At 44.2% G+C, this 15231-nt stretch overlaps 1 protein-coding gene across 5 annotated transcripts in view; it reads right to left on the bottom strand.

The window, feature by feature from the left end:
* Pms1 (PMS1 homolog 1, mismatch repair system component) overlaps positions 1-15231 on the bottom strand; it is a 79498-nt gene that overhangs the window by 19166 nt on the left and 45101 nt on the right. For all 5 annotated transcript variants that reach the window (XR_006020687.1, XM_038315485.2, XM_038315486.2 and 2 more), the window contains one exon: positions 8272-8388. Coding sequence is in view for 4 of the 5 variants with exons in the window: in XM_038315485.2 (XP_038171413.1) it covers positions 8272-8388 (117 nt within the window). In the remaining variant the exon portion in view is untranslated. The remainder of the gene's footprint in view (positions 1-8271; positions 8389-15231) is intronic.

The following is a 15231-nucleotide window of genomic DNA, read 5'->3' as shown; positions in this document are numbered from 1 at the left end:
GACAAATAGGTGGGGCTGCCAGGCAGAGAAAGTAAATGGGAGGAGAAACCTAGGCTCAAGGGCAGAAGAAAAGGACACCAGGGGCCAGTCACCCCACCACACAGCCAGTCGTGGAGTAAAAAGGAAAGATACAGAGAATAAAGAAAGCTAGAAGTTCAGAAGCAAATGAAGTTAAAGAGAAGCAGGACAATTTAAGTTAGAAAAGCTAGCTAGAAAGAATCCAAGCTAAGGCAGGCATTCATAAACAAGAATAAGTCTCTGTGTGTTTCTTTGGGAGCTGGGTCGCAGCGGACTCCCAAAGAGTAAAAACAATTCAACCACACTGAAGGGCACCAGGAAAACTGACCAGAAAGAAAGTGTGACTTAAGGAACAGAACGCAGAGAATGGCCCTGCTTCTGCCTTAAGATAATCAGCATGGCACAGAAAACTGTTAAGGATTCCATTCACTGTCCCCTTCCTCCCCTTTACATTCATGGTGTGTACATGTGTGTACATGTGCACACACTTGTATACACATATGTATATTCTGGCATGTAACCTTATCTGAAAAAACCCAACCCAATGAGCAACTCTAATAGCAAACATTCAGCTGAGGTTAAGGAAAGCAAACATGGGAGGAAGGTGCTATTTATAGCCGAGCAGTAACCATGGCGCCCCTTACCAACACAGCCTGTAGGCTGTCACCTATGCCGATGGCTACCCCTGCACTTGCAAGTAAGCGCTTAAGGAGATGCGGTACCAATTTTAGAACACTAAGTGCACCACTGTCACAGGGCCAATGTGGACCAGTTTGAAAAAATAAATTAATAAATCTGGATAATCCACTACAAGATGATACCACTTAATTAACTGTAAAACTCCACAGCATTTATAAATGGGTGTATAATTTACCAGGTAACACGAGCCTCTTCTTAAAGCTCTCGCTGGGCACCAGGAGAGTCTGCTTAGCCTCTGAAGGACTTACTGAGTGTGCGGATTAAGACAACACAAGGATGAGGAGAGGAGAGGAGAGGAGAGGGTCCCCCTCCCATGCCCTAAATAGGAAAAGAATCAAGAAAACGAAACGTCATACAAAGCTGGTGGCTTCCTTCCTCGCTGCTCTGGTTGCCAGTGTGTAACTGCTATCACTGCTAGACACTGGGCTTTAAAAATGAAGACAATCTGGAAAACTAACAAAGCATGTTAAAGTTACATGGAGAGTCAAGTAGCCATGGTGCGTGTAACGCTATACAGATTAAACAACAGACCAGTTCCTAAAAAAAGAACAAAAAACTCAGATCAGTTCCCTAAAAGCCAGAGCCTGACAGACTGTATGAGACTGCACCTCCACCCATAAAGGAAAACGGGAATCCACCCCTCAGCTGCTCCTCACGTGGACCTCTCCCCTCTCCTCCAGCCTCGTGGACAAACTACCGTCTCCCGCCTGGCGCTGTGTGGTGCACCTTTAATCCAGCACTCTGAAAACAAAGTTTTGAGGTCCACCTGATCTATACAGCAACGTAATAATTTCCAGACCAGATGGGGCTATGTAGTGAGACCCTGCCTCAAATAACAACAAACGCCCAAATAAACCAGCTTCTCTCAATTACTAATGCAAGCTTGTTGTACGCTTGGTTTTGACTCTGCGGGCCTGATATCTATGACTGCTAATTTAAGAAAAGAATCTAGGGGGCTGGAAAGATGGCTCAGTGGTTAAGAGCATTGCCTGCTCTTCCAGAGGTCCTGAGTTCAATTCCCAGCAACCACATGGTGGCTCACGACCATCTGTAAAGAGGTCTGGCGCCCTCTTCTGGCCTTCAGGCATACACGCAGACAGAATATTGTATAATAAATAAATAAATGAATAAATAAATAAATAAATAAATAAATAAATATTTTTTAAAAAAAGAAAAGAATCTACCCAATGAACTGACGTCCAGCTGCCTCCTCTGGGACACTTCCCTTAGTCTGGTCTGCTGCGGTACGGGCGATTTTGGTCCCCCTAAGTTCCACGTTTAGACCCCCTCTGCTCTCCAGTTACTTTCCCTGAGTAACTGCATTCTCATCTCTGGCTTGAGCAGCACCCATTGCTGATACAAAGACAGCAATGTTGCAGTTCTTTCTTGCATCAAGCAGCTGTCACAAAAATGAATTCACCACGCTAAAACGTTGTAAGGCATGTCATCTCTCGTTTGCTCTACTGTCCAACCGGCAGCTTCTGTATTCTTTACCATACTAGAGAGTCCACAGAATGTCAGACAGATCTGTTCCTCACCTTGAGTATAATAACGTAAGCCTGACTCATCTGCTAGCCCTCATCTTTTTTCCAGTAGAGCTTCATATCACACCTACCTAAATAACAGACATTTCTCATGTGGTCACTGAAACACTCTGTTCAAGGCAGCACAACAAGTTCGTGTGGAAATTTCCTCTCCTTAGTACAAACTACAGAGGAGTGATTAAAAACCAACGTTTAAAGTAATTTCAAAAGAACTAACATCATCAATGGCAGACAAAGGTCAAGTTCTGTGTGCAGACTACATAATGGGATGTGGGGGCGAAGGAACAAGCCCTATGTGTGCTAGGATCAGAAATAGGATGCCTCATTTGGAAATTAAAATCTAGCAGAGGACTGAAATCAGAATTTCCATTTGGAACAGGAAGCTCACATAACACCTCCCTGGAAGAAAACAAAATGACTTACACATTGTGACCACTGTCTGCAGTCACTTGCCAGGGTCACAGGGAAGAATAGAGTCAACACTAACACCAGGACAAGGTTTGGCCCAGCTGGAGTCTGCAGGCCTGAACTACTAACGCAGCACTGGCTTCAAAGGGGACTGGGGAAGAGGTGGGCGTTGGGCTGCAGGAAGGAACTGTAACAACAGAAATAAACTGTCATCCACGATCTTGCAAATTAAGGTTTCAAGTCATAAAATAGCAGAGAATAAAATCCTTTTTTTTCTCAGAAAAAATAGAAATGATAGAACACTGTGGAAATGGCTCCAGAATTACATATTATAACATGGAATTTAAATAAAAAAAATTAGCATCAATTAAGTCAGAAAGTAAGCAAACATAGATAGCTATCAATGAAGTTTAGAAGAAACCAAAGATAAATTCCAAGTACTGAAAAAAATACATAGTCTGAGGACTAAAGATCCGGTGGTAGTGAGACATTCACTTGGCTTGGAGCAGAGCTAAAAATATCAGAGAGAAGACAGATGTCAAGAAGGACAACCTAAGGAGCTCCAATGATTTACACCGGAAAGCATCTCACAAAAGCTATGAAGGCAGGCGCTCAGGTGGCACCTTGACCTATAAGGAAGATTCTTCCCAGGACCAAACACACAAAAACAGACCCTTGAGATATAAGAGGAAGAGATATACAGACACCCTGTGTCGAAGGTTCCCAATGCCAACACATCTGCCAATCCAGTCTAATGAAGGGAAACATGGTGGGGCAAATTTTGCACTCAAAGATAAGTAATGGGGAGTAGAACCAAGGGAGAGATGATAGTCGGTAGTAGGTGGGGAAACAAAAATTATGATTTTTTTTTTTTTTTTTTTTTTTACCAAGGATGAGAAAACACTCAAGGAAATTCTGATACTGAACATGTCTTGGAATACACAAGGCAGAGTGTGGTGCGGTGACAGAGGCTGCTGGGACAGACACAGGACACAACACCAGACAGCCACAGGAGAGCGATCTCACTATGGGTTACTTAGAGACAGTCCACAGCGAGCAGACATGCTCTGTAAACGAAGACTGCACTTTTGTTTCCTAGCCACCCAGACCCAAATAACCACAAAAAAGATATATTATTTACAACAATAATTAATTATGACACTGTTTGGTCAACAGCTCAGGCATATTCCTAGCTAGCTCTTACATCTTAAATTAACCCGTTTCTATGGTTTTAAATTGTACCACAGGGCTCATGGTTTGTTACCTCACCCTTTGCTTCTTGGGTGGCTACCTGGCATCTGCCTGACTCTGCCTTCTTTCTCCCTGCATTCAGTTGAGTTTCCCCCACCTAGCTATATTCTGGCCTGCCATAGGCCAAAGCAGCTTCTTCATTCATCAATGGTAATAAAACATATTCACAGCATACAGAGGGGAATCCCACATCAATTCTCTAGTACTTGAATTAGAACATTATAAACACATGTATTAAACATTCTTCTATGCAAAAATAACCATGTGAAGATAAAATTCCTGTCATCTATGAAAAATTACCAGGAATCTTTCTGTATGAAAACATCAAAACAAACAAACAAACTAAAACTAAAAACCAAATGAAAAAATTCAAAACAAAAAATAGTAAACACAGATATGGCAATGTCTCAAAACAGAGTAAACCCCCAGTGACACACCCAATCACAGCTAATGCAGGCCTATGTAACTGCTTTCCACATTTGACTGTGGCACCCAAGGACTCTGGAAAAACAGATCTGCCTCGGTTGGTGTGACACCCATTTCTAACAAACTCCCATGTGATCCCAACACTATTAGTCTGCATGTAGATCATATCAAGATGTCTGGCGTCTCTAGAGCATGAACATACAACAGACAACCAAGTCCCAGAAAACTAGAAGGGAACCCAGGGCAACTTAGATTCACCCTCAGAGTCCCAACTCAGCCACCATAAGTAATATAACACTAGAGACATCCTTGTTTAAAGAAATTAAATAGTAACAATATATCAAAATCAATCACAATTAATTTAACTTTGTGCTTGAAATTTAAAAAAAAAGAAAAGGAGGTAACAGGAGGAACAGATGGAGATGGGTGGATGCATGAATGGATGGGTGGATGGATGGATGGATGGATGACGGACAGATAGACAGACAGACAGACATGTAAGGATTACCCAAATGGAACCTGACAATAAACAGCAGCCATAAACACACATACATTCCCAGTTGAATTTCTCTCACACAGCCAAAAGACAAAGAGAATCAGAAGTTCAGAACAAAGAAGAAGACAGGGACAGAGAACAGAGATTTGGAGTAACAAGACATTCTAAGCAAAATAACACTTGTCTCCTATGAAATACATATTGTTTAAGGACACAGTATGTTAAATAACACTCATCTCCTAGGAAATACATATTGTTCAAGGACATAGTACATTAAATAACACTCATCTCCTAGGAAATATATATTATTTAAGGACACAGTATGTTAAAAACAAAAACTTAGCTGGGCAATGGTGGTGTATGACACGCCATTAATCCTAGCACTCGGGAGGCAGAAGCAGGCTGTGAGTTCAAGACCAGCCTGGTCTACAGAGCAAATTCCAGGACAGGCTCCAAAGCTACACAAAGAAACCCTGTCTCCAAAAACAACAACAACAAAACAAAACAAACAAATACACTTATCTTTAGGACAATTCAAGCTTTTAAATCCACAAAAACCAAGCAGGTATAAAATAGCATTTAAATGATACTCTTGGCAACTGAACTTATCTTTCTAAGTACAATAATCAGAAGAGTTTACAGATACAGTGGGGTCTACTAGAACACACAGAAAGAGAGGAACACCGAGAGGAGGGCCTAAAAAATAATTAGCTGAAAGAGACAGAAAGACAAAGACACAGAAAGAAACTGATATGGTCGAAGTATAAACCCTATAGCTAAGAAAAAAACGTGTCTTTAAATTGAAAAGCATCCACATAAGTCCTTGGCACACTAACGAAACATAAATGATCTTTATAAAACTTACACATGGGGGAAGAAGAGGGAAGATAGGGGAACAGAGATGGTAACAGGGGGCAACCAACCATCCTCCACCAGAGACTACCCTGGCACCAGATCCCAGGTAAGCCCCACCCATGGAGCACCAACACTCTTCCAGTGCCCACCAGTCTAGCCCTAATGGCCCCTCCTCTCATCTTCACTATATCCTGGCCCACACATCCCATGAAAGGCCCCTCCTCCTCCATCAGAGCCCATGCCAGCATCGAGATCCCCCAGTAAGCACTATGCCTGTGGCCCACCAACATTCCCCTAGAGCATGCCCAGAGTACCCCCAGCACTACCTCCTGGCCCACACCTATGGCTGAAGTCCCCAAAGCCACACTGGCACCAGAACCCCAGGATCCCCGGCTAGACCAGAGGCCACCCTGGCCATCAGAAGTCCAGCACCCAACTTTGGTGGAGAACCTCTATTTAACCGTAGCCCACTCTGGCCAGAATAGGAAATGGAAACCAAGGAACAAAACAGAAACCTAACAAAAACAAACTCAGAAATCAGAATTATAGACCTATAATCACCCCAAATCCAGAAGCCTAGATGTCAGTGTAAGAACACAATAACAGTCAGGGCAATAAAGCAGGGCTCAGGCATCTATTACAGCAAACCCTGGATACTCCATATAGCTGAAGCACAAGAACATGGCCATAAAACCATCTTATATGATATGATCCTTAAAGAGAATTGAATAAATCCCTTAAGAAATTGAGGAAAACAAACAAAAAATTGTGAGAAATGAATAAATGCCTCAAAGAAAGGCAAGAAAAAGAAAACAGTTGAAGGAAGCTGATGTGGGAAGTCCTTCTGTATATGTGTTATATACATATAAACTCTTTTGGCCAACGGCTTAGCAGAGTAAAGCCAGGTTGGAAATTCGATAGAGACATATAGAGAGAGTAGGCGGAGGCAAGCAGATGCCAGCCAGTCGCTGAGGAAACAGAACACATAGAAAATGAGGTAACGACACAGCCATGTGGAAATACATAGACCATTAAAAATCAGTTCATTTGGGGCTGGAGAGATGGCTCAGAGGTTAAGAGCATTGCCTGCTCTTCCAAAGGTCCTGAGTTCAATTCCCAGCAACCACATGGTGGCTCACAGCCATCTGTAATGGGGTCTGGTGCCCTCTTCTGGCCTGCAGGCATACTAAATAAATAAATATTTTAAAAAATCAGTTCATTTAAGATGTAAGAGCTAGCTAGAAATACACCTGAGCCATTGGCCAAACAGTGTTGTAATTAATAGAGTTTCTGTGTGATTATTTGTGTCTGAGTGGCCAGGAAATGAAAGCACAGTCTCTGTTTATTTAAAGATGATGTGGGATGTCCTTCTGTATGTGTTGCTTTTATTGGCTGATGAATAAAACTGTTTTAGCCAATAGCTTAGCTGAGTAAAGCCAGGTGGGAAATCTAAACAGAGATGCATAGAGAGAGTAGGCAGAGTTGAAGAGACACCATGTAGCTGCCAGAGGAGAAAGATGCCAGAACATTACCAGTAAGCCACAGCCACATGGTGATATGTAGATTAATAGAAATTGGTTAATTTAAGATATAAGAGCTGGCTAGGAACACACCTGAGCCATTCGCCAGACAGTATTATAACTAATATAGTCTCTGTGTGATTATTTGGGTCTGGGAGGCTGGGAAATGAAAGTGCAGTCTTCGTCCACAAGAAGCAAATAAAACTGCTCAAGATCTGAAAATGGAAAGTTTAGAAACATGGAAACACACGCTGAGGAATTCCAGAAATGGAAAATCTAGGTAAGTGAACAGGAACTACAGATACAAACATCCCCAACGGAATACAAGAGATGGGAGAGAGAACAGTAACCCTGCCCTGGGAGCAGAGTCCAGTGGCAGAAGGCTTGATACTGGCGAGGCCCTGGATTAGACCTAAAGATGAGGGAAAAAAAAAAACAAACAAAAAACCCAAACTACTTATGAAATACGTTAAAGCCAGGCCTGACAGCCCAAGCCTGCAATCCCAGCTACTAAAGGATGGAACAGGAGGACTGGAAGTTCAGGGCTACGGAGTTCAAACATACCCTGGACAACTTAGCAAGTCATGACTGAAAAGTAAAAATGGGGGGGAAAGGACTTGGAGTAAGGCTCAGTATAATAGTAACTGTACCGCACGTACCAGACTCTAGGTTCAATGCCCAGAACAACCTCTCTCTCTCTCTCTCTCTCTCTCTCTCTCTCTCTCTCTCTCTCTCTCTCACACACACACACACACACACACACACACATTTGCACGTGCACACACATGGAGCATCATCCAGCAGTCTGCAGAGCTGAAGACCAACACAAGACACACTGACTGTGTATTCAGGACAAGAAGGAAATAAAGGAGAAGGCACTGTACTGTAAAGAGAAGATTCTACATCGAAAATAAATTTTCAAAAAAAACACTGTAAATAAAAAGGAAACCAGGGCTGGGAAGTGGGCGTCGCATTTTGTTGTTTGTCTTACAAGCATCCGAGAAGGAAACCGCAACGACCTGACTGGGTGTGAGAATTACAGAAGGTTGCACACCTGAGATTCTTCACAGTGGTGCTGAACAGCGTCAAAGTTGGCCATCGCAGCAGTCCCCAGGACCGACATGAGAGCTGTCCTGTGATCCGGTACTCGACTCTTATGCCAAATAACTGCCTAGGGACAAGAAAACATAGGTGTGTTTTGGTATAAATAAGATTTACTAAGCTTAAACATTTACAATGTTTACAGAGTTAGCATTTACCGTCACTGGTTTCCATTCAGAAGACACTCCTGAGCTATGGTCTGAAAGTGTAAAGCCTGGCTCTGCACTTTAACCTGTGTGAGCAGAAATGCACAACCTGATCAACCCTCAGACTGTGTGAGCAGAAATGCACAACCTGATCAGCCCTTCAGACTGTGTGAGCAGAAATGCACAACCTGATCAGCCCTTCAGACTGTGTGAGCAGAAATACACAACCTGATCAACCCTTCAGACTGTGTGAGCAGAAATGCACAACCTGATCAACCCTTCAGACTGTCCTTACAATTTCACAAGCTAACTCTTTCTCTAAACTTCAGAGTACATACTTCAAAATACATTTACAATTAAAATATGGCCCTTAGTAAGATCTTTCCCCAAGAACTGACGGCCAGGCTACAGGACTACTGCAAACAGTCAAACAGCTGGACAAATTGTAGGAGCAACGTGCACTCTAAAATGGCTTCTGCAGCTACATTTAGCACACAAAGAACTTACAATTAACAGAACCTCATGTGAAAAAAATAAAGTGAGAAGATCCACTTTACTAGTGTAACTGTAGGCAGATCACGAGACAGTCAAGAGACTTGACAAAGGGGGCTGTGCCCACTTACAGTTGAAAACCCTTGAGAAACTATATAGAAAATAGTCAGCCATCCAACAAATACTCACCAGGTCCTTTGTGTCCTGATGAAATATGCAAAGGATCTAAGGGCAATCATTATTAGCAACCCAGGAGCAAGAAAGGAGAGGGAGAAAGGGTGGGCACAGGGGTGAGGAGCAGGGGTGTGCACAGGTGTGTGAGGAGCAGGGGTGGGCACAGGTGTGAGGAGCAGGGGTGGTCACAGGGGTGAGGAGCAGGGGTGGGCACAGGTGTGTGAGGAGCAGGGGTGGGCACAGGTGTGAGGAGCAGGGGTGGGCACAGGTGTGAGGAGCAGGGGTGGGCACAGGTGTGTGAGGAGCAGGGGTGTGCACAGGTGTGAGGAGCAGGGGTGGGCACAGGTGTGTGAGGAGCAGGGGTATGCACAGGTGTGAGGAGCAGGGGTGGGCACAGGGGTGAGAAGCAGGGGTGGTCACAGGTGTGAGGAGCAGGGGTGGGCACAGGTGTGAGGAGCAGGGGTGTGCACAGGTGTGTGAGGAGCAGGGGTGGGCACAGGGGTGAGGAGCAGGGGTGGTCACAGGGGTGAGGAGCAGGGGTGTGAGGAGCAGGGGTGTGAGGAGCAGGGGTGGGCACAGGGGTGAGGAGCAGGGGTGGTCACAGGGGTGAGGAGCAGGGGTGTGAGGAGCAGGGGTGGGCACAGGGGTGAGGAGCAGGGGTGTGAGGAGCAGAGGTGGGCACAGGGGTGAGGAGCAGAGGTGGGCACAGGGGTGAGGAGCAGGGGTGTGAGGAGCAGGGGTGGGCACAGGGGTGAGAACTGACGGCAGAAGAGCATTATGCACAGCAGAGTCTTTCCAAGCAAGCAGTCTGTCTCTGTGGCAACAAAGATGTGATCACTGAATTCCATCTGGAGAGTTGTCATGGTTCGGAAGTGTAAGCAAGGCCAAACTAGCAATCCGCCTAGTGGTCAGATACTGAGGCGGACATCTCCAGGAACTCTGACTGTGATGACGACAGACAGGCAACACTAGGCAGAATGAGGACATACGTGTCCAGGAGGAGGTTGATGGTGTACACCAGCAAGTCGGTGTGGAGGCCTGAGGTATGTAAGTTCACTGTGTGTGTGTGTGTGTGTGTGTGTGTGTGTGTGTGTGTGTGTGTGCGCGCGCGCGCGCGCGTGCACGTGTGTGTGTGCACGCAGAGCACATTTTACATGATATTGATCTCTACTTGAAAAGCAGAAACATAGTTATTAAATATTTAAGAATTGTGGAAAAGGTCTAACATAAATTTTGAAAGATACATAAGACAGAATTGCTGCATGGTGCCAAGCTGAGGTCATCTTTTCATTGCCTATGTTGTTCAGAAAAGTAGAACCAGTACCAAAAAAACAGTTTTTAATAAACCAGTCTGCTTAAACCACATAAATAAATTTTGATTCTCAACCCCATGTAGAACTTTGACAACTCAATGGCTTGTACACTCTTTGGGAACTCTATGGCTGTTTTTGAAAACTGTAAAAACTGGGTGGGGGGGTCTATTATGCACAAGGCAGGGGAAAAGAGAGGCATGGATAAGGACAAAGAGAGGAAGAGAAAGGGAAAGGGAAATAGAGAAGAGGAGAGAGAACAAAAATTTGCACTAAAGCAAATCAGTCAGAAGTCATTAGCAATGGCCAGGACCTATGTGGTCAAGAGAAGGTCAGTCGGGAGGCCTTAGCAATGGCCAGGGATCTGTGCGGTCAAGAGCAGGTATGTCGGGAGGCCTTAGCAATGGCCAGGACCTATGCGGTCAAGAGCAGGTCAGTCAGGAGGCCTTAGCAATGGCCAGGGATCTGTGCGGTCAAGAGCAGGTCAGTCGGGAGGCCTTAGCAATGGCCAGGACCTATGCGGTCAAGAGCAGGTCAGTCAGGAGGCCTTAGCAATGGCCAGGGATCTGTGCGGTCAAGAGCAGGTCCTCCTGGCACCATGTGCAGTTAGGACAGGAGGGATGGAATGGGCTCTACTGGAATCTCAGAAAGAAATCAGAGAAAACATCACTTTTCACAATAGCCACAAATAACATAAAATATCTTGGGGTAATACTAACCAAAGAAGTGAAATACCTGTTCAAAAAGAACTTTAAGTCTTTGAAGAAACTGAAGAAGATACCAGGAAATGGAAAGTTCTCCCATGCTCTTATAGGTAGGATCAATAATAAAATTAGTAATCCTACCAAAAGCAATCTATAGAATCAATGTAATCACCATCAAAATCCCAACACAATTTTCACAGACCTTGAAAGAACAATACTCAACTTCATATGAAAAAACAAAAAACCCAGGGTAGTCTAAACAATAATAAGAAGCTTCTGGAGGCAAAAATCATCCCTGACATCAAGCTCTATTATAGAGCTTCAGTAATGAAAATACCTTGGTAATGGCACAGAAACAGACAGGTTGACTGATGGAATCAAATCAAAGACCCAGATATTAATCCACACACCTATGAACACCTGATTTTTGACAAAAACACTAAAATTATACAATGGGAAAAAGAAAGCATCTTCAACAGATGGTGCTGGCATAATTGGATATCAACATGTAGAAGAATGCAATACATCCATACCTATCTCCATGCACAAAACTCAAGTCCAGATGGATCAAAGACCTCAACATAAATCTGACCACACTGAACTTGACAGAAGAGGAAATGGGAAGTAGCCTTCAATGCATGAGCACAGGAGACCATTTCCTAAATATAATACCAGTAGGACTGACACTGAGAGCAACAATAAATAAATGGGACCCCCTTAAACTGACAAGCTTCTGTAAAGCAAAGGATATGATCAATAAGGCAAAAAGGCAGCCTACTGAATGGGAAAAGATCTTCACCAACCCCACATCAGACAGAGGACTGATCTCCAGAATATATAAAGAACTCAAGAAATGAGACAACAAAATTTAAAATAATCAATTAAAAAATGGAGTACAGATCTAAACAGAGAATTCTCAACAGAAGAATATCAAATGGCTGAAAGACACTTAAGGAAATGTTTAACATCAGGGAAACGCAAATAAAAACAACTCTGAGATACCATCTTACACCTGTCAGAATAACTAAGATCAAAAACACCATAATAGTTTATGTTGTAGAGGATGTGAAGGCAGGGGAACACTCCTCCACTGTTGGTGGGAATGCAAACTTGTACAGCCACTCTGGAAATCAGTATGGCGGTTTCTTCGAAAACTGGGAATCAAGCTACCTCAGGACTCAGCATATACCCAAAGGATGCTCAATCATACTATAAGGACATTTGTTCAACTAAGCTCATGGCAACACTATTTGTAATAACCAGAACCTGGAAACAACCTAGATGCCCCTCAACTTTAGAATGGATAAAGAAAATGTGGTACATCTACACAATGGAGTACTACTCAGCAGTACAAAAACAATGACGTCTTGAAATTTGCATGCCAATGGATGGAACTAGAAAAAAAAAACATCCTGAGTGAAAAAACCATCCTGAGTGAGGTAACCCAGACCCAGAAATATGAGCATGGTATGTACCCACTCACAGGTGAATCCTAGTTCACCTATAAGCAGTCTATAGTCCACAAACCAAGAGATGCTTAGAGACAAGGAGAACCCTAAGAGAAACACACACAGTTCCCCTTGGGAAGGTAGACGAGATCTCCTGAGAAAATTGGAAGTGTTGGGGGGGGGGGCAGAGAAGGGAAGATGGAAAGGGAGGAGGGGAAATGGGAGGGAGGAGGAGAACATGAGGGAACCGGATGGTTGAGATGGGGAAAGGACAGAGACAGAGAAAAGGAAAGAGTTATCTTGATTGAGGGAGCTATTATGGGGGGAGGGGAGGGCAAGAAACCTGGCACTAAAGAAATTCCCAGGAATCCACAAGGATGACCCCAGCTAAGACCCTAAGCAATAGTGGAGAGGGTGCCTGAACTGGTCTTGCCCTGTATTCAGATGACTATCTTAGATGTCACCATAGAACCTTCACCCAGCAACTGATGGAAGCAGATGCAGAGAAGCACGGCTGAGCACTGGCAGAACTCCCAGAGTCCAGTCGAAGAGTAGGAGGAGTGAGAATACGAGCAGAAAGGTCAAGACCATGATGGGGACACCCAGTGAAACAGCTGACCTGAGCTAATGGGAGCCCACCAACTCTGGCCTGACAGTAAGGAAACCAGCATAGGAACAAACTAGACCCTCTGAATATGGGGCAGACTGTGTGGGGTCACTGACAGTGAGACCAGGATTTATCCCTAAAATGCTTGCTCTAGCTTTTTAGAACCCATTCTCTCTGGAGGGATACCCTGATTAACCTATAGTGGGGGAAGGCCTTGATCCTGCCTTACCCCTAAGACTAAGCCTTACCCTCTCTGAGGAGTGGATGGGGGTTGAGAGGTAGGGGAGGAAGGTGGAGAGAGCAGGAAGGGGGGAGAAAGTGGGAAATAGATTTGGCATGTAAAATGAGAAAAGAGTTTTTTTAAAAAAAAAAAAAAAAAAAAAAAACTTAAAAAAAGAACAAAACATGACCGCATGGGGACATTTTACAAAAATTATTTAGTGAGAGCTGAACTTAGAATTAAAGTGACTTAAAGGAAAAGCAACCAAGCACTGTTATAGTATTTATCAGAGATTGCCAGCTTTGACAGCGCACACGAGAAAGGAATAAAGTTCATTCACAAAATGTTCCCTTAATCTCTGGGAACTGCGGTTTCTGCTGTACTAGTTATGGTGTGGTTGCTTTCCATTCTTGAAAATACAGTGGAACACAAGCCCAGGAAAATGACATTTACAAATGTTGCCTTCTGGTTTGCCCATTTATTCAATTACGTATTCATTTGAAAGGCAATTCCCCTGTAAGCTATGGAGTTAACGCTGGGAGAGAAGAGAGCCAGCACAGTGAGAGGGGGAGGAGACCACAGCATGGCAAGCTACAGGATGTGGAGGAGATGTCATGTGACTAATGTGACTACACTCTAAGTGCTGGGGACAAGGACGGTGGAGGCCCCCACCCCCCTCTGGTTGGGGAAGCTGAGCTGTCGGGGCACCACTCAGCGAGACAGCACACCATCAGAACAGGTTTGTCGGCAGGAGGGAAAGATGCACTCAGCTTGTTCAGCATTGAGTCCCTGATACTGAGAGCGGCTCTGGATTCCACATATGGTCTGCTAAGGCAGCGATTTCAACCTGTCGGTCACGACACCTCTGCAGGTTGAAAGACCCTTTCACAAGGGTCGCCTAAAGACCACCGGAAAACGTAGATATTTATAATTCATTAGGGTAGCAAATTACAGCTATGAAGTAGCAACGAAAACACCTTTATGCTTGGGGCTACCACGTGAGGAACTGTACTAAAGGGTCGCGGCGCGAGGAAGACTGGGAACCACTGCATCAAGGATTATCTGTTTAAGCTTTCTAGGGAAACCTGATAGACTTACATTAGCTTTGTTCTCGCTGGGTATCAGCACCTGCTGCTGATTACAGACTTTCTCTGCTACTTGAGGAAATCTCCAGTATTCTTTGCCTTCTTCAAATAGAAGAGTTTCATTGCGACATAATTTATTACAGGGCGTGCTTACAGACCTGTCGCATTTGCGCCACAATGTTAGAAAATTGTGTCACTCCAACGGGAATGTCATAGCCAGCGCCAGTGTCTTCCTGCTCATTTCTCTATACCACCACTCTCTTAATAAAGTTGCTCTTGTCTTGAATGTCACACAAACGGGATCACACAGTGTGTAATCTCTGATGAAGATCGAGCACGACATGCTGACATTTCATGAATGGTATACAACCCCATCCCCTTTCCCGGTGGCGAAGAAATATTCACGACATGCGTCTGACGCATTCTTTCATAAATTTGTGTGTCTGGGAGCTGGTTCTACTTTGGACCACCATGAGCGACGTTGTTATAAACACTGACGCTTTCATGTGGACATGTTTTGACCCTGGATTAGCACCTAAGGCATAAGTGCTGGGTCATGTGGTTCCTTTGCTCTGAGGGCTGACGTCTTAGGGTTTCTATTGCTCTGAAGAGACACCATGACCACAGCAGCTCAGACGAATACATGTAATTGGAGCTGGCTTACAGGTTCAGAAGTTCAGTTCATTGTCTTTATGGCAGGAAGCACGGTGGCACACAGGCAGACATG

The sequence above is a fragment of the Arvicola amphibius genome, chromosome 18 (genome assembly GCF_903992535.2).
Source record: "Arvicola amphibius chromosome 18, mArvAmp1.2, whole genome shotgun sequence".
Taxonomy (NCBI): domain Eukaryota; kingdom Metazoa; phylum Chordata; class Mammalia; order Rodentia; family Cricetidae; genus Arvicola; species Arvicola amphibius.
This window is presented reverse-complemented; position numbering and strand designations above follow the sequence as displayed.